Raw genomic sequence first — 27,659 nt, forward strand, 5'->3', positions numbered from 1 at the left:
CAGCGTACTTCAGTGGAGATATTCACCCGATTGCGATATTCGTGCGCCTCGCTGACGCTGTACAATCGCACACTGTCCTCGCTTGCTGGAAGAGGATTCTGATATTTTCCAGGGTAATTAGCATTCCAGAATCATTCTGACTGTTTACACAGGAGTAAACACGCAGGAGATAGACGCATGCCTATGGACCGCAGATATTGCCGTGGTGTATGCGCTATCGGTGTCTCATCTGTTTTGTAGTTAACGTTAGATACAGCAGCGTTTGAAACACACATTAAAATGGCCACAGACGAGCTGTCGTCAAAGCTCAGCCGTCGGCTGCAGATAGAAGACGGTGCCGAGGAACCGGTGGTCGTTGATGAGGGTGGTCAGGGACATGAAAACGGAGCGGGTGAGGAGAAGGCAGCCACAGCGAACGCAGACTCTGAGTTGGGCGCTAAACTCATGCGGCGGGGGGAGTTGAACGACGGAGTGGGTGAACACCAACAGCCGAGCATGAAGGTCTTCAACCCCTACACTGAGTTCAAGGAATTCTCCAGGAAACAAATCAAAGATATGGAGAGAATGTTCAAACAGTGAGTTCATGTTGTCAAAATATCAGCATTACTTTTATTTTTCTTCATTTTACAACCTGCCCTAGAATTTCAAACGACTAGCTCAGGGATGGGCTTCTCCATTCCTTGGGGGGCAGAGTGGTGTCACACTCACGCTCCCGAGGACTGAAGTTGCCCATCCCTGGACTAACTAGTTGGCTTTGGTTTAGTAGAATGTCAGAATTGCAGTGTCTCAAACTCAATTATTTTCCCCAATCAGGTATGAGGTGTTGATTGACACTTGTTGAGCAATGCACTGTTCAATAGGTAATTCCCCTTGAATGAATGTCTTTATTTAATGTAATCAAATTTGATTGGGTCACAAGATAACCTCTATTTAACAAACTCTAGAACAGCTCAAGCTATGATTCTCTGAACAAGTGTATGTGAGCAAGTTTTTCATGAATTCATAGAGCTGTGTTAGTGCTGCCCCACCCAGTCTCTCTCTTTCTCTCCACCCCAATGTGTGAGTGTTGTAGCATGACAACCTAAACCCATAGTATAGGATGTCATTGTGATAGTATCATTACTTTTCATGCCAACTAATTTAGTCTCAACTATCAGCATACTTTGGTTCATGCATGTACTTTAGTGTGAAAAACCTGTATAAACATGCCATCTGAAACCTTTTTATCAGGCCAATGTACACCATAACTTTGTACATGATCATATACACGCCTTTTATGATACAAGGTTACGGATGCACTTGTACTATACCTCATATGTCACAGGGGTAAGTAAGGGATTGTCACAAAGCACGATGGAGCTGACAAACATACAGTCCTTCCCCTCTGCCCTGTTGCACTGGGTACTGTTGTGGCCGCGCCAATTATGTCCGACTAATTCCAATAGAAAACCACACAAATGTCCTACCGAGAGTTGAAAGCTGAAATGGGGGAGGGCTGGCTAGGGGGATTTTGGTTAAAGCCATTCTGGGGTTGGTGCCCAAAGTCCCTTGTTCAGGCGAAGGTTCCCACTTCCCAGTGCCAACCCGATGACAGATTGTCCTTTACAAAGACTAGGGAGTCTGGGAGAGGGATTGCTGTTGCACTGGTCAGGGGGAACTTTGGGAGAGGAACTGTCCCACACTACTTAGTTCTGCTTCCCCATGGCCACACCAACAACAGCCCCTTTGTTAAATGAGCAGCGACGAGTGAAGAACTCGTTCCAAGAATAGAACTTGGTCAAGAGATATGAGTGTCAGATCGGACTTGAAAAATCGGTCTCATCACTGAATGCTGCCACTCTTGCCATTGACAAGATTACACATTGATTATCCCAGGAATCTGTAGTAGGCCTATTGTGGTCAATACAGTGGACCGGACCATGGTGTAATTCCACAGGAACGGAATTACACCAAGACTTTGTTTCACAGTTACATTCAATTCAAAGTTTTTAACAAACCATGCAGAAGTCTACTTTGAACAAATACCACTGAAATTTTACTAAAACGCATTTACTCGAGGAACAGTGCAGAATCAAAGTTTGGTAACAGAATGACAGTAAAATGTCCCTCAGTTTGTGGCCACTTTTTCCCCAAAAACTCTTAAATATCTACTCGGAATTAAGATTTAAAAAGATGTCTGCAGACAGAGTAGGGTGTCAGCTATTATGACACCTTGACTTAATGACGGCAACATAATAACATGGGTCCTTGATCTGTACTATACAGAAATGCATTCTCTTCATGGTGATGTATCCTGAATAGGAACACAAAGGTAGAACAATGTAATATCCTCCTTTGCATGTTTGGGTATTATTCTACTATTATTCTAATGAGCTCTGCCCCCAATCAAGACCAAATTTGGTTGGTCTGGAATGGACCAAATCTTTAGCCAATCATAGACATCTGTTTCACAAGTTTGGGCGTCACAGTCCAGCCCAGTAGAGCGCAGTGAAGAAACGTAGAGTATGTTACTTTATACTGTACTCTACTCATCTGAACTATACTTTACTTTTCTTTACTGTACAGTACTCTACTGTGGTTTGTGACTACTATGAATTCCTAAACAAAATGATCAGTAAAAACACGAGCTAGGTAGGTCTTCCTTTTTAATTGTTAATTCTGTGAACTTTTATAACCCTCCCTCATGAGGGAGAGAAATTGTCGACTTTTGGTAACAGAATGACAAGACACTAGGCAATATTTCTTAAACTGTTACAGAAGGCAAATCATTTCCCCCGAATTAAATGTTTATTAGTTGGCAGGGTCTAAATTCTAATGCCTTAAGACTTTTTCTGGTAGGCGTTATCAAGACCCCTCTTCCATGTTTTACCAGAAATCAAAGTTTTCCTTATTCCAAATATTTAGGATAAGAAATGGCTGAAACATGTTTATATGCCTTATTAAAACAAAGTAGTGTTAGCTTTCATTTGACACCAGATTTGACATGATCCTATAAACTTCACATTTGGTGCTCATGGGTCCTTTAATATGGAAATGCCCTCATGCATAGTTGCCATTGCGCTTACTGCTGACTCGGCTAAACAAATTCACAGGTCTGTCAGTGGCATTAAGTTTTCATTCAAAACATTAAAGTAACTGTGTGTGGGTGGTTTAAACAGTGCTTGACAAGATCTGTCAGGACTTAACAGTTACAATGGTGCTGGGCCAGCACCTATTTGTTTACATTTCAGACACCATTGAATTGGTCTGTAAAACTAAAGTTTAAGAGACTCTGGTTATTTACAGCTATTTGCAAATAATTGAGCCCATAGCATTGCTACTGTACCTTATGGCTTGTCTGTATTTTAGAGAGCAGAAGGAAATTGTATTACAGGGGACACAGAATGGGAATCCATAGGATAGCATGGGGTACACACACGCATTCTCACTCAGTCCTGGCATACTGCACTGACGTATATTAAAAAAAGAGGTCACACTTACGACTTTGATACTCGGTGTAGGCTACTCATTACGTACTCCATATTTTCAGTCCAATCAATGCAATGTCTACCTGATTCTTCTTATGCGGTCACTGTCATTGATTGCTGTATACAGTAGGTTATATTCACCCTCATCTACATTTTAAGCTTTGGCAAACCTATTTGGCTGCATTCCACTTCATTGTCCTTGACTTAAAAGACTGATAAAACACTTGGATGAGGTACACTCGTACCTTTTTGATTTATAACTTCATAGGGCTTTTTTGAAATATAAAGCTTTTAACACATCAACTCTGACTTCATTACACATGGTTACTTTTTGATAGTGCAGGAATTTACATCGTTGCCTCAAGCATGGTGATACCTGAACCAGAATGACATGGATGTCTTTGTTGCTTGGTACTTGCGATATAGTTAGGCCTATGTGGTATTGTAAGACCCTATTGAGAACCATTTTGTTGATTTTTGTCATCGGTCTCTATTTCCAAGCCTTCTCTTGTGGTAGCCAAACAGCTGACATTTCAGATAGAAATAAACAGTCTGTTTTTCACTCCTTATTATGATCTGATTGACAATACACCTTTGATGGGATAATGATAGTGTTCGGAATAGGAACATGTACAGTACCAGTCAAAAGTTTGGACACACCTACTCATTCCAGGGTTTTTCTTTATTTTTACTATTTTCTACATTGTAGAATAATAGTGAAGACATCAACTATGAATTAACACATATGTAATAACCAAAAGCGTGTTTAAACAAATCAAAATGTATTTTGGATTCTTCAAAGTAGCCACCATTTGCCTTGACAGCTTTGCACACACTTGCATTCTCTCAACCAGCTTCATGAGGTAGTCCCCTGGAATGCATTTCAATTAACAGGTGTGTTGTGACAAGGTAGGGGTGGTATACAGAAGATAGCCCTATTTGGTAAAAGACCAAGTCCATGTTATGGCAAGAACAGCTCAAATAAGCAAAGAGAAATGACAGTACATTACTTTAAGACATGAAGGTCAGCCAATCCAGAAACATTTCAAGACCTTTGAAAGTTTCTTCACGTGCAGTCGCAAAAAAACATCAAGCGATATGACAACTGGCTCTCATGAGGACTGCCTCAGGAAAGAAAGACCCAGAGTTACCTCTGCAGAGGATAAGTTAATTAGTTACCAGCCCAAATAAATGTTTCACAGAGTTCCAAGTAACAGATGCATCAACTGTTCAGAGGAGACTGCGTGAATCAGGCCTTCATGGTCTAATTGCTGCAATGAAACCACTACTAAAGGACACTAATAATAAGAGACTTGCTTGGGCAAAGAAACACGAGCAATGGACATTAGACTGGTGGAAATCTGTCCATTGGTCTGAGTCCAAATTTAGATTTTTGTTTCCAACCGGCGTGTCTTTGTGAGATGCAGAGTAGGAGAACAGATAATCTCTACATGTGTTGTTTCAACGTGAAGCATGGAGAAGGAGGTGTGATGGTGTGGGGGTGCTTTGCTGGTGACACTGTTGGTGATTTATTTAGAATTCAAGGCACACTTAACCAGCATGGCGACCACAGCATTCTGCAGCGATTCGCCATCCCATCTGGTTTGGGCTTAGTCCCACTAGGAGAGTGATGGCGTGCTGCATCAGATGACCTGGCCTCCACAATTACATTTTAGTCATTTAGCAGACGCTCTTATCCAGAGCGACTGACAGTAGTGAATGCATACATTTCATAATTTTCTTTCCGTACTGGTCCGCCGTGGGAATCAAACCCACAACCCTGGCGTTGCAAACACCATGCTCTACCAACTGAGCCACACCAGACCTCAACCCAGTTGAGATGGTTTGGGAGGAGTTGGACTGCAGAGTGAAGGAAAAGCAGCCAACAAGTGCTCAGCATATGTGGGAACACCTTCAAGACTGTTGGAAAAGCATTCCAGGTGAAGCTGGTTGAGAGAATGCCAAGCGCGTGCAAAGCTGTCATCAAGGCAAAGGTTGGCTACTTTGACGAATCTCAAATATAAAATAATACATTTTTTTGGTTACTACATGATTCCATATGTGTGTGTTATTTCATAGTTTTGATGTCTTCACTATTATACAATGTAGAAAATAGTAAAATTTTAAGAAACCTTTAAATGAATAGGTGTGTCCATACTTTTGACTAGTACTTTTATATGCAACTCACGGCTTCAATTGAGTTCCTGTTTTTCTATATGGCCTACAGCTCTGTGTGGCAGGTGATACATTTTTTTTTTTTTATAGCAGTTCTCCTTTCATGTCTGTCACGTAAAATTCCATGGTAACAGAATGATGCTGAGACTCAGATGCAAAGTTTGGTAACAGAATGACTGCACCAACAGCACAAACCATCATTCTGTTACCAAACTTTGCATCTGCACTGTACTTCCAGTAAATGTGTTTTTGTAAATGTATCTGTGGAAAGTAGTCATTGTGCATAGAGGAGCATGGTTTAACTTTGCAATCAGTCTCAGCATCACTCTGTTAACGTGGAATTGCTCCTCTGCTATTCTGATGTCCCCCATTTCTTCCCGGTAAGGTGGAGTTGACACCTGCAATTATATTTCCTGTGCTTTTAAGTGTGACAACATAATTAGTATCATCCCGAAACACAATTAATATCCTTCGTTTTGAATCCTATTCATTATTGATTCTCACTTGATGAATTTTTGATCATCAGTGAGTTAATTTTTTCAAATTACATTTAATGTTTTATCAATGAGCCTCTAGGCTTTTTCCTTAATTGTATTGTCAAGTAGGCAGTTTTTCACTGGCCTACAGTACCAGTTCATTGTACAGGCACACATTGCATCGACCACAATGTTGCAAGGTATAGGCTTACATTTCCATTTAGGCTAGCCCAACAGTAGTAGGCTATGTTGCACAAATTCAATCTTATTTCGCAGTGATAATTACTTTGCTACCGCCCAGCATCCAATCCATGTAATCGGCTACCAGTGATCAAAGTACAGCCAAACAGCACTGGACCTGCCTCAGATATCTGGGGTCTGTTCAGATGCACATAACGTTAGCATACAGAATGTTCAAGTGGCAATGTATTGTGAAGAACATAAATTGTCTGAATAGTGAATTGTTTCAGCTCTGACTGTATTTGTATATGAAACATTCAGCGTAATACACGTCCCTTAATACACCCCTGAGCTGCTGTTCTGTCCACATATCTGGTAGGGATTATGGAGGTGACGCTTGTCTGGTCGCTAGATTGATAGATGGTATTAAACCCCCTTCCCTGTCTAGCAGAGAGTAAGCAGATAACGATGGACAGGCAGGAAAAAATACTGGCTGGCAGACTGTCTGTTATACCAGTAGAGAAGCAAATGTACTGAAACAGTGGGTGGTATGGGTAGATCTGTCAGAATGGTGTATCAGTATACATGCATACATACATAGAAGGCACCGCTGAAAAGGGCACTGTGCGATGAGTCATGCCTTTGTGGCCTCAGCAATGAGTAACAGAAGTTTCTGTAGGCTGTAGCTCAAAGATGAGGGTGTAGTTAGCTATCAAGCCTCTGTAACTTGATCTCAACTGGCTCACTGCTAGACCCTACAAGATTTGGACAAACCGAAGAGCTTTCTACTTTTTCACCTACAGGCCTTTTCCAGTGGGGAGCAATAGAACCCAAAGGCAACCTCCCAAGCCTGACTACTTTTTAAAAGAAAATCACATGACAGGCTGCTGTCAAATCAAAACAAATGCCTGAGGATGGAAGCTGCTAGCTTAATGATCCATTGCATTGGCATGGGATCACCATTTCATTTTGTGCCTCAGGACTCCATCACAAGCGTCAAGCTGGCGTTACCTTCTTGCTCGTCTAATAGGGTCTCGTCCTGTACCCCCTGCTGTGGTCACATATGAGACAAGGGGAGCTTATTGTCTTTTCAGCGCGAGCCTGCTGGTTCTATTCCCCCGTAATGAAGTGGGGGGGGGTCTCTCCTGGGGGGGTCCCTCCCAACTCCCCTGAGATTAGCTCAACACTGTTTTCAATGCTGTTTCATTATATTACCCCTTCACCAAATTCCTTCCCTACTCCATGTAGCTCATCTTCACTCACAGCCTACCTGAGGGGTATACTACGATCAGATCTAGATCTACTCAGGGTTTTCTAAGGCTAGCCAGCTTCAGTTCTCTTCACATTCCTGCTCGGGCTTCATCCGTTTCTACGATGGTGGATATTGCTTGTCCGTACTACCGCTAACTCTAGCAGGCATGTAACTGCTCGTACATGTCGCACGTGTCTAGTCGAATGCTGAACGCTGAGACAATTCTGAAAGTCAGTGCCACATTTTTATTTGTGCCTAAATCAAAATGATAAAAGTAATCTTACAAATTCACAAGGCTATGGTGTGAAATAGGCTTGTTGAAGTGCCATCTTTCTTGTGCAATGCACAAGCACCTTTTTCCCCCAGTCCTATCGATTTTTATTTTATTTATTTTTTTTTTTTTTTTTTAAATAGTTGTATTAAGTTTTACGTTGCGTGAAGTTTCAAATTACTAAATGTGTAATGTAATAAGTATTGTAACATGACTGACAAACATTTAATTTAATAAAATATATAATCTGTCTTCCTCAAGTTAAGGGGCTGATCATGCAGTCTTTGCGATAGGGAGGGAATCTGATTTCATTGGTCCTCAACTCGCAGTTGAAACATTTCATTCAGGATAAATGGAGTTAGCCCTGAGTTAGAACTAACCTGCTCCGTCGATAGGCTAAAAGATTCGTTGCCATAAGTTTACCTGGCTAAAAAGTGAGCCACTTTCATGGTACTGGTTATCCTGAGTTGAACTCTGAGTTGACCAAAGTTACCTTGCTAACTCCTCAAACCACATGTGTAGTATAGAGGGTTGTGTTCATTGGGCACCAAACTGACAACCGGGAGGGACTACCAGGACTTTGTCGGTTCCATGCCATAATGAACACAACCCAGTTAGGGGGTTTGCTGGCAGGTTATTGGATTTAGGGTTATGCTGCCAAGGTTAGGCTGCCAAGGTTATCTGCCCTGAAGTGCCACAGCCAGACTTCCATTGATGTTAAGGAGTGCAGCGTTTGTCTGGCTAATGGGAGTTGAACTATATACCCTTTTTCAATCCGGAGGATCAAAAAGTCTTATTTTTGAGTCTAGGGATACAGGCCTATTTCAGCACTTCTCCCTGACTGCTGTTTATTTTTATCCTGACTCTTGCTTTACTTTTTAACATGGTAGTTAGTTCATGGCAGCATCGCATATTTTCTTTTAGTGTATAAGTGGGAGGTCAGCTTCTATCACATAGACTAATAGTGTAACCTGTCAACAGCAATGTAAACACAATGGAGAGGGTTTGGTGGTTAGCCATTCCTATTATCCCTCCGAGTGCCCTGCGAGATAGGAGCTGTGGGCATTGCACCTAGTTGCATCCTAACTGTCCTGCCCTGAACATCACAATACCATCCCACAGGCCAACGTAATTTACGCTTTCATAGCCCAGCACCATGCTAAAAATAACCACTCTGACATTATCTATCTGTAACCACGTTGGGCTGATCCAATCGGTGTGCTTAACAGCATCACAATTAGTCACCTGGTCATTAATCCCCTGACATCCGGGGGAGAGCCGGTAGTGGCGGTACCAGAGAGGAATGTGCCGTTCCCAGCGTGTTACCCAAACACATTCTCCCTTGCCCTAAATGGATTGTCCCGTATCCGATTTCCAGCTGTGACATGGAACATCTGTCACCAAGGGAACCGGAGCCAGAATCCTCTTCCTCGTACTGCCTTTTGACATTCATGGTGGCGATTCTGTATGAAACTCTCGGCAGAGGTTGACTATAAGAACAGGTGACGTGTCAGGTTCCCAACTCTAATCCCATCATTAACCTTTTATGAAGTGGATGCCAAACTCACCCGGGACCAGTGCAGTGCTTATATCACGCACACTGGCTAAAACGCACCGTAGTGATGCTCTTGAGTCAGTGTTATGAAGGCAGCCCTATTATCGGTGTAGGAATGCCTTAATATTTTCACTTGGCTAATGATCAACCTCCCTCCACATTTTGTTTTTATCTAGGCTACTAAATCAAAGCGTGAAGTATGCCCATCTCACAGAGCCTTTAAGTAACAGTGTCTAAACCATCTATTACCTGAGAGAACTGACCCTGGTCTTTTGAGAAATGATCCTATTTGGAGAGCTTGAGAGCTTTCGTTCTGTGTGCGTACTCTGGATCGATTTGGATCTCAAACCTATTATGCATTGACAGGAAATGGATGAAAAGCCCTAGTCAAAGACAAAAGAATAATGTAGCTAAATCAATATTGTATCGCCAGAGAAACTTAAGAGTAAAAGTTCATCTTGAGCGTGACTCTTCGTCTTGGGTTGAACTGTCATAAATCTACAATTAGCCACTTCATGCATGTTTGAAGATTTTTTATTTTTTTTTAATCTTACAATTATTTGCTACTACAGTAGTGGTTTCATTATGACTGCACAAATGTGGTCCATAGAGAACCCCTTCTAAACAATACGAGAGGTTATCTGGAGTACTACAAGTCACTTGTCTCCACTCCAACCAAAAAAAGCCACTTGCTCTACTTCCCAGTTTGTTATCCAACTCAATTTCACCCGTCATGTCACACTAGAGGCTGACTAAGCACTCTCTCGTTTAACTCGATGCAGATGCTGCCGAAGAGTGGAGGCCAAAGCTAAACCGGCTCTCCAGTTTCCCATGACCCTGACCAAGCATACTATGACCGTCCCAGCTTGCATCTGGCCGGAAGTCCCACTGTCACTTGACACTCGAAAGCGGGTCTCTGCGATATAGCGAACACTGAAATGAAATCCCAAAACTTGATCACTTCCCTGTTCCCCTCTTTGTGGATCTTCTTAAAGGGCTGGCTAAGTGAAGGCAGTAGGGCGAAACCCCCACTTAGACTTGTCTTAGCTCGTCTTGTGCCGCAGCTACAGTAAATATTTTGTGGATCATACGTCTTAATGCGCTTCATAATGTCATGTGGAGCACTCAAGGCCTCACAGTTGGCATTTTGATCTCCTGGCCTAGTTGCCTCAGCCTGAGGTCTCTGGATACTGTATGAGACTTTCTTGGCATCTGTTGGCACCGCCAATGATGTAATAAACCCTGTATTTCTGATGTGTTTTAAATTTTTTTAATGAAAACCTTCTCAATGAGACCTACTAGCATGCATTGTAATCTGGGCTGCCTGTCAGACGAACCAGTCAAGTGATGTCATTGACATGTTATCAAGATGGTGGCACAGTAGTCAGATTTTTATCAAAATCACCTTTTAAAAAAATCAAAAATCTATTCATCTTTAAATTTGGCAGAAGCGATTTGGCCTGGGTGGGGCCTGAACGTCGCGGGCTTGGACTTAAAATTAATTCCCGTACATGGCTCGAACACGCATACACGCTTAGTCAATCAGACATGCCGTGTGTCTGTGTGCCGTCATAACTGGGCTTGTAGTGTGGCATAAGAGAGGCTTTTCCCCAAGCCTGCTCTGGTTAGCTGTTGTCAAGCAACATAACTGGGACTAAGCCCTAAGGACTCAAGAAGATTGGCAGAGAGAAGACCGAGGGAGGGAGTGGCCTGGAATGAAGTAGATCTCTGTAAACTGCTGGTTTAGGACTAGTGAAGCAGTTATGTAACAGTTATGTTTGACTTGCACAGTATGTTTCAGTTGAATGATTTTGTGTTCTAGCAACTCAATGTTGTAGTCCTTAACGGTCTAGCTAAGCTCCTCACTTGAAAGTGTAATCAACCCTTTAAACTAGGCCTGCGATTTATTTTGGTTTAGGTGTATCATGCATTCCAAGGTTTTGCATGAGCTTATAGTTGGTTTGCAACCATAGGTGTGTATATAACCCCAGACAAATGGGATATATATTGTCACTATATTGAAGTTCATATCATTGGAAGCGTAATTCATTCCTTTTATGGCATTCTGTTTTGCTACATGTGTGCATCTAATTGAGACTATATTTGGAGTATGTGGGTGAACTGGTTATTTCCAGAATAACACTGAGATAAGTTAGCCACAGGGAACATGGGTTTACTGTGACTGCAGTATTGATATCGTAAGCCAGTTTCAGATGGAAAATGCAAGACTGCTTTGACTTCGTTATGATTTATTTGCAGGCAAGTACATAGACTACTCACTTCAAGCTTTATTTATACAGCACATTTGACATGGAGTGCAACACAATGTGCTTCACAGGGACAAAAGCTAATAAACAATAAATAAAAGCTGAAATATTTACTACACAACAAACGTAAGATTAAAACGATGAAAGAATGACAAACTGAACAACTAAAAAGCACTCTAAGGAAAAGCAAAGCACTCTAAGGACCTAAAAGCATATCTGACATATATTGGGGTGCACAATCATGGATTGATTTTAAAAATGAATAGAATAATCTTTAAAATAATTCTAAAACGGGCAACCAGTGCAGAGACCTTAACTGCTATAATGTGTGCTCTGCATCTGGTCTTGATCAGTACCCGTGCTGCAGCATTCTGTATATTTTGCAGTTGACCAATGGCTTTCTTGGGTAGCAGACCAGACAGGGGAGCATTACAGTAGTCAAGCCTGCTTGTAATAAATACATGGATGAGTCTCTCTGTATCAGCCTGAGAGAGAAACCGCCGCACCTTGGCGACGTTCCTCAGGTGGTTAAAAAGCTGTTTTCGTCACATTCCTAATGTGTGACACTGTACATCCATATCTTCACCTAATCAGACTGAATTTATAGGAAGGCGGACTAAAGTTTTTGAAGGTAAACTTGTGACTGGATTGTTATGTAGCCCGGTAGTTGTTGTAAGCGGCTTGTATTATTTTGGCCAAGGTTTTGCAGAAGATTGGGGACGATTATGTTTTAATCATTGGCATTCGTCTTTGTCTGACCAGTTGATTTGCTGTGTTATGAAGTTTTTAATTAGAAAGCCCCTTATCTCACAACCTTACAAGCAACTAATCCCTCTATTTGTTTTTTTGTCTGCAAAATTCTCCAGATTTGTTTTGTGCCAAGTTGCAAGCGTAAGCGCTACTGTACTTTTAAAGGTAGGTTGTAGAACCAGTAGTACTTCTACTCCAGAATGTCCAACTTCATTTAGAATTTGAACAAGGCCCAGATTCAGATTTTCACCCATTTTTATATGGTCCTGAGTGCTCTCAAGATGGGAGACTACAAGATTACAATTTCATATCTGCTCAAAGTCTTCTCTTTAAAATCTTTTTTTTGGCCTCTGCTCATTCTAACTTATTATTATTTATTTTTGGTTCATTGTGATTGACTGGTATCTCTGCTAGCTCTGTTCTCTCTTATGGGCCCGGGCCCACCTCTCCTAAGATGGTGTGCTGTGTTGATTCCCGTGGGCTTTCTGTCCTACACAGCTCGCCCAGGGTTTAACACCCCATTCCAGCCCTGCTGCCGAGCAGGACCCCTATACCAGGTGAACACGAATCATTAGAGCCCCAGACACACACACCTCACAATACCAGACATACCGCCACCTTACTCCATGCAAACACACACACCACTCCATCTACACTTAGATCTCTGACATGCCTTATCCAGGGGCGCCATGTAGCCTAGCGGTTAGAGCGTTGGGACAGTAACCGAAAGGTTGCTCTTTCGAATCCCCGAGCCTGCCGTTTTGCCCTTGAGCACGGCAGTTAACCCCCACATCAACTGCTACCCGGAAAGCAACGCCTTGGACGTCAATTCATAAAAAAAAAAAAATGTTTTTAAGGCATCCCCCCCTCACCTCTGATTCAGAGGGGTTGGGTTAAATGCGGAAGACATATTTCGGTTGACTGCATTGTTGTGCAACTTGCCCTAATTCATACTCGCCTTCACTGTGACTCATTTGGCCACTACTTCTCTACTTTCAGGAACAGGCATATTTCATGGATAGATGGTGGATGGAGGCATTTGTTATCTTTATTAGAAGGGAATGTCATAGGTGGCAGCAGCTGGAGTGTAGTGTCGAAACGTGATACTTGGCCTTCTTACTTATTGTAGCTGTACATGGCTTTATCATTTCCAGGAATAGGTTGTCCTAAGGCATCCATGCGCTATTGTCTGGTGCAAGAAACATTATTGTAATTTGCCTATTTTTGCTCTGTCTAAACCAACACGTGCAGTAAGAGTTGAAACGACACATTGTTAACATTCACCAGGGTCTGTGGATTTTCCTGGATTTACCCAAGAGATTACTGCTTCCCTGTTTGTCACAACTCATTGGAGTAGGGGTGTTAAGTATGTCAAACTCAAGCCAAAGCGTTTCGCTTTCACCTAGACTTACAGGCCTCTCACGGGTCAATGTGTAACACACGTACTGTAAATGACAGTTCAGTTCACCCTTATTTACTTCTCATTCTTCTTGCATACCTTAATCATATGAACTCATCAGTGTTCACAGCCTCACATTTTTGGTGCAAAATTTCAACTCCAAGTCATTGGCGTGTAACTTTCTTTGGTTGAGTTGGAGACTGACGTTCCTGTTTTTTATCTCATGTAAGCTGTACTGCAATTCGGGTTTCTGTATTGTAAACTGCATTTTAAAAGCTAACTATAAGAAGAGTGTAGGCTGAGATTTAGACTGGAGGCATCTACAGTATAGTACCTACTGTAGTAAACTTCTGTTAGTATTTTTTAGCTCTGAAAGGTAATGGTGGATGTGGACATTTTGTGAAGCCCTGGCGTTGACTAAACCTTTGAAATTTGTAAGTGCAGACGAGGGAGTCGGTCGTGCCCAAATATGGATATTCTTACCTCCTGCTTTGCCAGAAACACCACTGCGATTTAAGGAAGTTGGGTCTATTTGCACTTCCTCTTTTGCTGAGGACAAGTCATGTCCAAAGTAGCTCATTCCTTCCGGAATGCTCAGACACGTCTTAAAGGCCATGGTCTGAGAGTCAACTGAAAGTTGATGCTCATTGCTTAAATCATCAGCATATGATACTTCAACCACCTCGTCATCATCATACCTTTTTCATGGTGTTTCCACAGCTTGCATTGGCAAAAGTTCTAGTTGGAGCAATAAGTTCTCATTCAATGAATTTTGACTGATTCGCTTGTCATGGAAGATAAATAACTTGGGCTACAGTTCAGAGGATAACTCCTGCTGACAAAAGGAAGTCCATTTCCCGTGGGGATTTAGGGAAAGTCCTAGTTTCACTGGAATTTTTTTTTACCTTGAGCAACCTTTTCTCTCTCCTCGTCCGTTGTTCAGCAAAGAAACTCTTAGAGCAAACTTACACCCAATTTTAAAAATGGCTTTAATTTTTACTGTAGGAGTAATCTAAACCCATATCTGTCTACTATACTTTCATAGAATTAGCTAGATGCAGGTTTTACACAGGCTGGGCAAGCATGGACATGTATGGAACGCTAAGAATCTGAACATGTCTGTTCAGTTGAAGGGAAAGCAGTTCTGTTAACCTGTAATGTTAGCCTATACAGTAATTTCTTGTGAGTACAGGCAATGGGTCTCTAGAGATGAGCGTAATAAGCGAGTGTTTAGCTTTCACTGGGGCCACCCCTTAGGGGAGTAACAGAATATGCTGAAAGTTTCCTGTGTCATGAAGTTAGGCCCAATTTTGCCTTGCGTGGATGAAAGGGGGGAAATAATAAAGAGGGAGTATGATGTAACCGAGCGTAAAGGGCAACGATAAGGGATAGGAGAACGAGACAACAGTACCTTGAAGGATGTAAAAAGTGAACAAACGGGTATATCTTTTTGTTTCCCCAATTATTTAGCCTACCCTGCGGTTTGTGATCCAATTATGTCCTAAAATGACCAGTGACATGTATGTTCGCTCAGCAGTATTATTTATAGGTGAACTGCGGACATCTTTGTTTACATTCCTAACTACATGGCACAACCAAGGCTAGTGTCCGGTGAGCTCAAAGTAATAATCCTTAGCACCTTTCAAAGCCCTACAATCAGGCCCAAAAACAGTACTAGCAACTCTAAAGTCCTTAGCTAAAACTTCTAATCCAAATGGACCTTCCCTTATGTTTAGCAGTCATTACATCATACTGTACGGACAGAGCAATGATGATGCCCTTGGTCTTCACATCGGCTCAAATTAAATTTGACAGACTATGCTTCCCAGGGCTCTAGAAGTCAGCCCGTAGCTCAGACTGTGGCTGCCTACTCAATAAAGCACATAGCAATAAGGTAGTTATTCCACAGTTAATGAGTGGCCTTTCAATGAACCCCAATTCCCCCCCCCCCATAATGGGACATCTGGACAAGGGGAATCTACTGTATAGTGCTGTTCAAATACTCCCTTCATTCATTGCTATCCTCCTTGACCGGTGCAAGGCCTATTGTATAACTCCCACAATCCAGTCATTTTGAGCTGGATGCCAATTACAGTACTGTGCAATGCTGCTACACACATCCTGACCTGGTAATAGATCATTTTCAGTTCATAACACAATCCTGCCTACGAGAGAGGGATGGTGTAAGTGCTTTTCTCAGAAGGAAAGGCACAAATGTAAAAATGTTATGGTCTTGCTCTCTGAGAGAAAAATATCAGTCAAACTGTTAGGGGTGGGGTGTCACAGGAAGTAAGAGGCCGATATCATCTCTTTTATCTTTGTATCTATCTGCGTAGTCCCCAACTTCTATAATCTCTGCCTGCAGTCACGACAGACTAGTTCCTCTTCTCCCTCCATCTGTCGCCTTGAGCAAAACTATTACGACAGAATGACACCATTTCAACTTCCTCATCAATGTAAACTATGGCAGTAAACACCCCATTAACCAGCCTCACAGCTATTTAATGGAACTTGTCATGGTACACACCGTGTTAATGAGAAGAGGAATGGAATCTAGGCCGGGGTAAGAGTTTGAATGCTGTGCACGTCCTGCCACTGACGTTGATTGCTGAAATCACTTCCGTATTGTTCAAGACGTTTGCCACGAATGTTCAGCGCTGCAATGGAATGTGGGGTTAAAACGTTGGTTGGACCTTAACTTCAGGGCCCATTCACAAAGCGTCTAAGAGTAGGAGTGCTGATCAAGGATCAGACCCCAGCTAGGGCTGTTGTGGTGACTGTATTACCGCCACATCGGCAGTCATGAGTCATTAAAGGCAGTCAAATTCCACGTGACCGTTTAGTCACAGTAATTAGGCTCTTCCAAGCTCTGATGCTGCTAACGGTCATTAGTAGCCTACCGAACTTGCTAACTGCCTGGTACTCAGCACTCTATTGTCCCTCTAATCACTCTGACATCAATGCAAATCTAATCAAACACTTCATGAGCTCATGTTGTGCAATATTTCTATAGGCTATGCAATTGCGCAAGAACAGAGTGATGGCCTCTATTAGAAAGAGGAGGATCCCATCAGCTTTCTGTAGGCTCGGCCTACTATATTTATTTCTCAACTTTCCTAATATTAATCATATTGCTTGTCTTTACAACAGGAGTATAGCCTTCCTGGCTGACATGAAAATGAACCATAGGAAAACCATCCTCCTTTTGCTATTTAAGTGCAGCGATTACATGTATTTTTGCTTGATAATGGTCCATTCTAAATCAAAACAAATTTCACACATTTTATTATTTAGTATATGTGAAACAACAAGATTCAATTAAGAATAGTCTGATGGGTGACAATATTAGCCTATCACTTGTGAATTATATATTATCACTTGTGAATGATGCCCAGCTTAAGGCAAGAAACAATGCCTTTTTATTTTTTACTTTTTCAAATCAGTGGCACACCTCATGTAGCCTAGCCCATAGGCCTATATGTTTTGTTAAGGTTTGGCTCTTTAACTAGTAATCCGCCTTACAACGGGTGTAGAGCCTAACTGGCAGTGAGTGAGTCAAGTTTGGGGAAGATCATTTTCACCATTAAATATACTTTCTAATAAAAGAATTGCATAATTGCATTTGTGGTCACTTTTGAGAATGGTGTTTTCCTGATAAAGCCTATTGCCGTGTGTGCATTGCTGGGCATTAAATTGTGAAGAAGTAAACTATTAGGCGATCAAGATTTTAAGCTAATTGTTCTGATCTGATGCATCAGCCTCATTTGTGTAAAAAAATTAAATAAATACATGTTGATGATATTGGTTGTACTAATTTGGGATCTATCGCATCCCACAACTGTCCCAGACTGTTGAGAATATTTATTTTCTCACATAAAATAGGTCAACTTTTGTACTATGGGGGATAGTAGATTGACATAGGCTAGTGCATTTGCTGTTCGTTAGGCCTACTAATCTTGTTGGCTGACGAGAAGTAAGTGTAGACGTTTTCTTCCAAGATCTTCAATATGCACCTTGAAATTGAATGACGCGCGATGTTGAGTCCCCAACGTGTCGGTCTTCACTTGTAGCCACGGTAAAGACCCGATCACGTGATGGAGAGCCGTGTGAGTTCGATGAGAGGTGCTTCGGAGCGGGCAGCATTTAGGGAGAAGGGCTGCAAAAGGCATGGATTTTTTTTTTTAGGGTGCATTATGGCCACACAAAGGGGATGCCGCTGGGAAATTCCAGAAATTATCAAGTGCTTCTCAAATTATGAATTAGTCTGACGAAGTGTGTACAGCCTGCGCAAAATAACAAAGCAGAGCACATGCCTTTCAAGGGAATTTTTTTCAAGTCATTAGAGTTGCATCATGCAGCCTTATTTTATTTTTAATACATTTTTTTTATTTAACTAGGCAAGTCAGTTAAGAACATTCTCATTTTATAATGACGCCAAGCCTGGACGACGCTGGGCCAATTGTGCTCCGCCCTATGGGACTCCCAATCACAGCTGGATGTGATGCATCCTGGATATAGCCCAACGTTTGTAGAACTACGGTTGCAATAATAACTCTAAATGAAGCATATAGGAGTACCTGTTTCTTTAACCGCTCAACACAGAATAGCTGCATGTGCGCACTCCCTCATCGTTTGGAGAAACTATCCTTTCTATTTTATTCAGCTTTGTTCAATTGTATTCTTCATACTATAATATAAAATGCCATGGAATTCGAAGCAAATCTTGTCTGCTAAATGAACTAATGTAGCCCACAGCCATATGGCATGGCCAGATCAGGACCTAAAGGACAACTCAGATTATGCTATTCTGTTCTTCTGAAATAGACTATTTTCTTCTTATGTTTCTTTAGACCGGTCTAAAATAAATAATGGATTTGTGAAGATCTAGGCTATATTACATGGATTTATTAGGCTTTCAAATGTAGTTGTTCGAAAGGTCTGCATCAGTGGCTTGTAGGCTGTGTGGAAGCCAGGAGCCAGGAAGCCAGGAGACGCCAAATTTGTTTGTTAATTATCGGTTTGTTAATTATCGGTCAATTACCGTGAAACCGACAGTTATTTGCGTAACAATCACCGGCTGACAATTCCGTGACAACCCTAGCCCCGCCCACCTTATTCATTATGAATTATAAGGCAAAATTGATCCTAACTCAGCACTCCACTCAGAGACACATTGTGAATACGGGCCCAGGACTTCATTCCTGGCTGTGAACACTAGCAGAGATGGGGGTCTTTGCTGTAAAGCCACTCGTTCCACCACTTCACTTCACCGGATGTATGCCTCTGGAGGGACTCTAATTGGCTATCAATATTTGCTGACACGACTCGCATTGTAGTCTACACTACAGCCCAAGAATGATGGAAAAGGACTCTGATAGCCAGAGACATAAAATGCTATTCTGTCAATGACTGTCATGTGCAGTTAGTGGGTTGGCGCTAATGCTACAGAAAGAGCGAGGAGGAGGAAGGAGAAAAAGCGTGACTTGCTTGCAGGTGCCTCACCCCAGACTACTGCGGTCTTCAGTGAAAGGTGCCTGTTGCCATGGTAACGCCATCTCAGAGCGAAAGAGTTGAGAAGGTGGTTTCAGACAATAACTGAGGGGAAGTGGGAGGCCAATCCTTTAGCCAAAGTGCTTCCTCCTTCACTCTGCTTTCTTGCGCGCATATGACAGACTGTTGGTGGTCGGCGCATTGGGATCTCTGAAGGGAGGAGTGCCCCCCCCACACACACACAGAGCCAATCCCCACCCTGTCTTGGCTTGGACCCAGAGTTTCCCCAGCAGTGTTCACTGGCCCCCCTCTCTTGGGCCGGTGGGTCAGAGGGGCTGCTAGTGCCAGCCTCTATGTACTGATAAACACACAGCTAGCTCCTGTCCAACTCCCTTTTTTTGTTTAGTCTGCGCTCTTTTGTCTCTTTCTGTGTGTGTCATCTAACAGGTGAAATCTAGTTAGAATGTACTTTTAGTTGGCAGCATGTCTAAAATGTTAATTTCCTCATTGTGCAATTGCACTTGTCTAGAACAACTCACAGCAGAGGCCAGCAGGGTATGATAAGAAAAGATTGCATAGCCTACATAGACAAGGTAAAAGGTCAGGAGTCGTAAAATGTAGCAGGTGCTCTTTCTGTTGCACAGAAGTTGATATGCTGTATAGGCTGGCTTATTTGTGGGGAAACTTTGGTATGACTTAAATATGTATGAGTAAGATTACCACCCCGACCCCTCCTTAGTCGAACCGCTTCCTGTAAAAGTGTGACTCAACATGGTTTAACTCACTGGACTTCAGACTGAAAGTGTGTGTGGTGACTGTAAAGCTTACCGTATGCTTCCCAGTCGAAACAGTTCATGTACAGTACCAGTCAAAAGTTTGGACACCTACTCATTCAAGGGTTTTTCTTTTCTTTTTATTATTTTCTACATTGTAGAATAATAGTGACGACATTAAACTATGAAATAACACACATGGAATCATGTAGTAACCAAAAAAGTGTTAAACAAATCAAAATTATATTTGACATTTTTCCAAGTAGCCACCCATTTGTTAGTTCCCTTTTTCTGTTGAGCGCCGATTTTTGGTTTCTTATTGGGAAACGTAAGTGACTTAGACTGTTGAGTGGACAAGATGGCTGGGGGTCTGATTTCGCCCTTTATCCATCTCTCCCATTCGTTATCTCTCCCCCTCTCCTTTTAAAGGCCTCTCCTCAGGTAGCCAGCAGATCTGACTCGCTTGCTTACAGCTGTACTAGGGTTGGAACGCATTCCTGTGTATATTAACACCAGTGTTGGGAGTAGTGAACTAGAAAGCATACACCCATTGACTTTTTCCACATTTTGTTGTTACAAAGTGAGATTCAAATTGATTTGTCATTTTTTTCACAATGATCTACACAAAATACACGGTCAGTCTTTTTTTTTTTTTTATCAAAAAAAAAAAACTATATATATTAATGGAAAATTGGGTTATCTTAATTAGATAAGTATTCCACAAATGTTAGTCACCTTTGGCAGAGATTTACAGCTGTGTCTTTTTGGGTAAGTCTCCTAAGAGCTCCTAAGCATACCTATAACATGATGCATCCACCACCATGCTTGAAAATGAAGAGTGGTACTCAGTGACGTGTTGGATTTGCCCCAAACGTAATGCTTTGTATTCAGGACAAAAAGTTAATTTCTTTGCCAAATTGTTTCCGTATTACTTTAGTGTCTTATTGCAAACAGGATACATGTTTTGGAATATTTTTATTCTGTACAGGGTTCCTTTTAGGTTAGTATTGCGAAATACAACGAAAGCAAAACATTAGATTATGTCAGCAGAGTACCCAGCCAGAAATAATCAGACACCCATTTTCCAAGCTAGCATATGTCACATAAACCCAAACCACAGCTAAATGCAGCACTAACCTTTGATCTTCATCAGATGACAATCCTAGGACATTATGTTATACAATACATGCATGTTTTGTTCAATCAAGTTCATATTTATTTCAAAAACCAGCTTTTTACATTAGCATGTGACTAGCATGTGACTAGCATTCCCACCGAACACTTCGGGTGAATTTACTAAATTACTCACGATAAACGTTCACAAAAAACATAACAATTATTTTAAGAATTATAGATACAGAACTCCTTTATGCACTCGCAGTGTCCGATTTTAAAATAGCTTTTCGGTGAAAGCACATTTTGCAATATTCTGAGTAGATTGGCTGGGCTAGCTATTTTGACACCCACCAAGTGTGGTCCTCACCAAACTCCGATTTACTACTAGAAAAGTTTGATTACCTTTGCTGTTCTTCGTCAGAATGCACTCCCAGGACTTCTACTTCAATAACAAATGTTGGTTTGGTTCCAAATAATCCATAGTTATATCCAAATAGCGGCGTTTTGTTCGTGCGTTCAAGACACTATCCGAAGGGTAGCCCGACGCGTTTCGTGACAAAAAATTTCAAAATATTCCATTACCGTACTTCGAAGCATGTCAAACGCTGTTTAAAATCAATTTTTATGCTATTTTTCTCGTAAAAAAGCAATAATATTCCGACCGGGAGTCGTTGGTTTCGTTCAAAGAGAGAAAGTAAACATGGTGTCGGCTCGTGCACGCGCCTCCAGTCTCATTGTCCTCAGATCGACCACTTACAAAATGCGCTAATGTTTTTCAGCCATGGCCTGCAAAGCCCCCATTCATCGTTCTGGCGCCTTCTGAGAGCCTATGGGAGCGTTAGAAAATGTCACGTCATGCCAGAGATCTCCTGTTTTGGTTAGAGATGATCAAGAAGGCCAAGAAAAAGTTGGAGAGAGCGCTTCCTGTTTGGAATCTTCTCAGGTTTTGGCCTGCCAAATGAGTTCTGTTATACTCAGACACCATTCAAACAGTTTTAGAAACTTTAGGGTGTTTTCTATCCAAATCAAACAATTATATGCATATTCTAGTTACTGGGCAGGAGTAGTAACCAGATTAAATCGGGTATGTTTTTTTATCCGGCCGTGCAAATACTGCCCCCTATCCCCAACAGGTTAAACTCTAACAGTTTTAAAATCACTATTGGCCTCATGGTGAAATCCCTGAGTGGTTTTGTTCCTCTCCTGTAACTGAGTTTGGAAGGGTGCCTAAATATTTGTAGTGACTGGGTGTATTGATACACTTTAGATGGTGTAATTAAGAACTGCACCACGGTCCAAAGGATATTCAATGTCTATGTTTTTTGAGAAGATTGAACGACTGCTAGAAATGGCAGTCATTAAATCTTGTCGGTGTAGCAGTTAGGGTAATGGGACAATTTGGAGTACAACACATTTCTCATCCCTGTGTTGAGGTGTGTTTTTTTGAACCATATCTTGCCCCGGCTCCTCTGTGTTTTACTATACAAAGGAATGCTGTCCGACCCTAGTGCAGCTGGAAGCAAGCAGTTCTGATCTGCTGGCTACTCCCCTGACACAGCTGACCACTGGCCGCTAACACAGAGTTGAAATAAGATTTTAACAATGTGGCCAAGATCTGCATATATGAGCCACTAGCCAGTAGATAATCATTTTTTTGTTTGTTATGGATTAAGGATATTCAGTTAGGGCTTTCCCCCCCAAAAAAAGATTTCCAAGTTAAATGCATTCTTTAAAGGAGCATTCTGCATTTGCTACATCCATTTTTGGACTTCAAAATTAATTAATGAAGAATTTTATAAATAAATACGTATTTTCAACTTTCTAACTCTAGTCTTTGTTTACAAACACTGTATAGCTTCAAAACATGGTTCAAACTATCATTTTGATATCATGGAGGGTCAGTCCTTGCATCCATAGCCATGTCTGAATTTGAAACGGGTTACACTTCTCCAAGCCCATCCCTAAGCTGTTTACCCCAAAAGGTGGCGGGACTGACTGCTTTGTTGTTTGAACTGCAGACAACCCTTTTTAAGACAGTCTGCCTCCCAACAGATGCAACTCACCCAAGGCTGATTGTTATCATGTAGCTTGGCTAACACTGTTTGACAAATAGAAAACCTCAGGAACAGGGAAGAGGCTAGCACTGCTCAGGAGAAGGAAGCAGTCAGATTGAAATGAAAGGCGCTCTATTTTTTGTATTATGCTCTACCCCCCTCAAGTGGTCATCTGCAGCATGACGCTCAAACCATGAATACCTATTTGAGTCCATTGAACGCAATTTGGAATCAACCACTCTTATTCCAGTGCATAATACTCAACATGTTAACGTGCTTCAATTAAGTGAAGTACTTAGAAATTCAACGTATCATACGAATTGCCAAAATGAAAAGGAAAAAAGGCTGTAACATACATGAAATGGATGACGTTGTGCACAATTTTTGGGGACCCGTTTTAGCTCGAGCGCTACTTTCAAAACTACTAGCTGAAATCATACAAATCCTTTAACACATTTAACCTACGCCAGGCTAACCCGTCTTTCTCTCTCTGTGCATGTTTTCAGGTACGACGCGGGGAAGGACGGCTTCATAGACCTGATGGAGCTGAAGCTAATGATGGAGAAGCTGGGAGCACCACAGACCCACCTGGGCCTGAAGAACATGATCAAGGAGGTGGACGAGGACCTGGACAACAAGCTGAGCTTCAGAGAGGTGAGACGAGAATGAAACAATATGGCACCAAGCACTCGCTCTTCCTACTATATATCTTATAACTTGTAACACTTGTACTTGTGTGGAAGATGAGTGAGTGGTGCAAGCTGTCAGGTTGTATGAAGTTTAGTGATGTTTTTTGTGATCATTTTGCTGCATGTATGCACGTTTTCTTTATTTAATTTTTATGCATACATTTGATTGTAATATTCATCAGTGATCACAAAAAGAGAACCTGTATGGATTCTGTTCTGACTCCAGTGACGGTCCTTTCTTCCTCTCCTTCTCTCCAGTTCCTCCTGATCTTCAGGAAGTCGGCAGCAGGGGAACTAGCAGAGGACAGTGGTCTCAGTGTTCTGGCTCGGCTATCAGAGATTGACGTGTCCACTGAGGGAGTGAAGGGAGCCAAGACCTTCTTTGAAGCCAAAGTGAGTTCAAGTTCTGATCCTCCGTGTCCGAGGTTGGTTGTGCACCGTCCTCAGCACAAGCATGAGACAGAATCCCGTTCTCATGGCCCTTCTACACTGTTTCTCCCTCTACACTGATTCTCCCTCTATCTGCCCTTTCATTCACGTTGATCCTTTTCAATAAATAATCAAGAAAAATACAAACTTTATTGAACTGACTTGAGACGTTGGTTGGTGATGTTTGTAGGCCTATGAGATGAAGGGTAGGATAACAATGGAGCAGTGGTAATACATCTTCTCCCTTCGACAGGTGGCGGCCGTCAACGCGGGCAGCCAATTCGAGGCGGAGATCCGGCAGGAGCAGGAGGAGAAGAAGAAGCAGGCGGAGGAGAAGAAGCAGAGGCAAGCCGCCTTCAAGAACCTCCAGTCGGCCTTTAAATGACCACCTCTTCCTCAGCCCCTACTGTCCCACCTCCACTGTCCGTCTGTCTGTCCCTTTATCAGTGTCCCGGTGATTTTTCTGCTTCCATTTTGAAATCTGGTCATATGCAAGGCGCTGGTAGTCTGTCCAGGGTTAGTCCCTGAGAGCGGAGCAGTTCTATTCTGCTGATTCCCCATTGATTTGACCTGACAAGTAACAAAATAACTACACATTCAGGGTTGTGCAGAGACCGTTTTACTCTTCTTGTCATGTTGGGTAGACAAATATTCCGTTGCTCCTCTCTAAGTCCGGCACTGATTTTAGGCCATAGCCATGCCAGAAAAGAAGATGCAATGGATTGGATACATGATGAGAATAGATCTGTGATGCAATGTCTCTCCTGTAGATTATACGGTTATGTGCCACTAGCGTAGGTCTGGATTTTAGCTCTGTGTTTTTCTGTAGTGACTGAGGGAACGTGAATAAAAATAGGAATGCATTTTTAGTGATGTGATGTTGTGAACAATTAGGATCGCATTTTAACAGAACGTTATTTACTTACCATTGATTCCAGTGAATCGGAATTGTGAACTTGTGTTCTGAAGAGGTCTTATCCAATCCATTGTGTTACTTGGTACCAGTGACGATTTCGAGCTACACATGTCATTTCCTGTAGGAAGTCTTCTCAAAGACACAAGTGTTTGACCTATGGTGTGAGAGAATCTGTGCACACTTATTTCCAGACCTTCAATCACATTCTAGAAGAGTAGATCGGGGGGGCAGGGGGAGGCAAATGGTGGCGGAGAACCTTTCTTCCATTTACCTGGTCCTGGGGTACCCCTGTGTATGTTTGTTCATTCTTCTGTTTAGCCTGGTTTTTGAGGACAATTGACAGTTAGATTTCTTGCAAAACCAAACGCATACAGGGCTACTAGAGGACTTGGGGTTCTGTAACAATGGTCGACCACTCGCCCCTGCTTGGGTTTTACTGCATGAGCCTTGCTTGTGACTAGTCAGTATCCAACAATCCCATATTGTCAAAGCTTTGCTTATGGCTTGAAACTAAGTACATTTATGCACTTGACATCAAATGTTTGCTCAAAGCAACAAGCTGTCAACTAGACACCAACCCTTTGAGCACATGGCAATACTCTGAGGTGAAAATATGCTGTCTGTAGTGATGTATACCTTCACCTTTGACCTATAGACTGAGGTTGCAATATAAAATGTGTGGCATTCTAATGCTCTGTAGCATAGTAAATGGCTATCTATTATCATTTTGGAACATAGTTTGAGATATGCAATCAATTTGGCCTTTTCAAAGGGTTGACTTACAGAGCTTTGATATGCTTAAATTAAACCTTGTTTAATGCAAACGCAGCTGAAGCTTTATTAAACAGACTAAATTCTAATAATTTATTAATCAATTTATTGAACAGGGGTATAAAGTAGTCTGTTTGGTCATATCATTCATGTACCCTTCCAGGAAATGTAATGCATTTAACTCAACCTAGCTACTTTAAAAAGGACCAGAATGGGAGTTTAACATAAAATGAGGGAAATGGTTGTAAGTTTTCAGCATAAGTTTGCGAGCTTCCAACGAAGTGTAATTAAAGGGTATCAACGGGTGATATCTGGCAGCACGTCACAGTACAACTGAGAGGTTCTATGTAAAGAATACAATATTTTTTCATGACAATATACATTTAAAAAAAAAAGTGCTTTTAGTTTTGTATGGTGAGGGGTTCTGTGAAATGTTCTGCATTATGTACACAAGCGAGTCTCCTGGTAAAAAAAAAAAAATAAAAAGGTGTGTTCACTGGTTACTACACTTCCTGGTGATGGGCGATTGGCCAGTTGTAATTCTGTGAGTGATTTTAAGAAGAGGTTTATTTTCCGATGTGGAGACTAGTTTGTGAACAGTGATTCTGTGTCAAATGTCAATAGTGAAAACCTGTAGGTTTCTTCCACAGTCCATTTGGACATGCAGGTTTGTCCATGCTCTGTGTCCTATTTTTGTCCTGTGAAAACTAGACTACAGATGTGATTCCATGATGCATTCTCACACTACGTCACTCCTCATCTTCGGATGTACCTTCACCCTGTTCTGACGAGGTGAGAGTGGGGTGTAATAAGTCTGGTCCCAGATCAGCATAGATTTGTTAACCTTCACAATAGGAGTTGGCTAATACACTTTAAACAGTTCTGGGACAGTGGCAGCGAGCAGAGATTGGGTGTCGAGTGCGAACAAACACAGTGAAGTCCACACTTGTTTCTGTCATTTTTCTCTTGTCATTCCTCTTCTTTTTCATTCCTCTTGATTTCTTCTGTCTTCATCATTACCAGGGGAAATTGTGCCAAATGTTTTTTTGTTGTCAACTTACCATTCCACTGTTGTCTTTAACACTTGAGAAATCATTCTATTGACCATGTAATATGAGATTTAGATTTAGCATGATGAACTGGTGACGCTCAGGGTACACTATAGTAAAGCTACAATGTACCATCCGTTAGCTCCCCTCTTTTGGGCTGTAATGATAATACAGCAGGCGTGATGTAACCGTAGGACTGGGAAACATCCACTTGCTTCTTTGACTTTAAATGTCAGTCTTCAAAGGCTTCATGTTAAGACCCAGCCTCGGTTTGAAAAGTTATCATTATAAGGGTTTAAGCGGACAAATGTTGGAGTAGTTTGGCTATTTGAATATTTTTCACCAGGTTTTTGTCTGTCGCTTTGATCTGTTCTACTTTTTTCAAGGTTCCGTTTTTCCAGATCCTTTGTAATTTTACTTGCAGGCATCATCAAAATTCGTCTGTTTTACGTTGTGATGAAAGTTATTGAATTGTCTTGTAGGCTCATAAAATGTGGCTATTCTATAATACACCTTTTTATTTTAGTTTTTCTTACTAAAATGTATGATTATTCTTGTGGCAATAAAAAAAAAAAAAACA

General features: G+C 41.7%; 1 protein-coding gene across 2 annotated transcripts; it reads left to right on the plus strand.

Annotated features, from left to right (window-relative positions):
* On the plus strand, window positions 1-27,659 carry efhd2 (EF-hand domain family, member D2). Of its 2 annotated transcripts, XM_029719695.1 has the most exons (5): window positions 6,514-6,536; window positions 23,205-23,207; window positions 23,732-23,879; window positions 24,173-24,307; window positions 24,597-27,659. In XM_029719695.1, the coding sequence occupies exons 1-5, from the start codon at window positions 6,529-6,531 to the stop codon at window positions 24,726-24,728; spliced, it is 426 nt and encodes a 141-aa protein (XP_029575555.1). In that variant the 5' UTR covers window positions 6,514-6,528; the 3' UTR covers window positions 24,729-27,659. The 2 variants fall into 2 exon arrangements, with proteins under 2 accessions (XP_029575554.1, XP_029575555.1); XM_029719694.1 differs by lacking the exons at window positions 6,514-6,536; window positions 23,205-23,207 and adding an exon at window positions 1-575.

Source organism: Salmo trutta, chromosome 28, assembly GCF_901001165.1.
Source record: "Salmo trutta chromosome 28, fSalTru1.1, whole genome shotgun sequence".
NCBI classification, from domain to species: domain Eukaryota; kingdom Metazoa; phylum Chordata; class Actinopteri; order Salmoniformes; family Salmonidae; genus Salmo; species Salmo trutta.

Coding starts and splice junctions, on each gene's coding strand:
- efhd2 (XM_029719694.1), top strand. CDS start 280: ATGGCCACAGACGAGCTGTCGTCAAAGCTCAGCCGTCGGCTGCAGATA. Junction 576..23,731: donor ATGGAGAGAATGTTCAAACA/GTGAGTTCATGT, acceptor GCATGTTTTCAG/GTACGACGCGGGGAAGGACG. Junction 24,308..24,596: donor AGACCTTCTTTGAAGCCAAA/GTGAGTTCAAGT, acceptor TCCCTTCGACAG/GTGGCGGCCGTCAACGCGGG.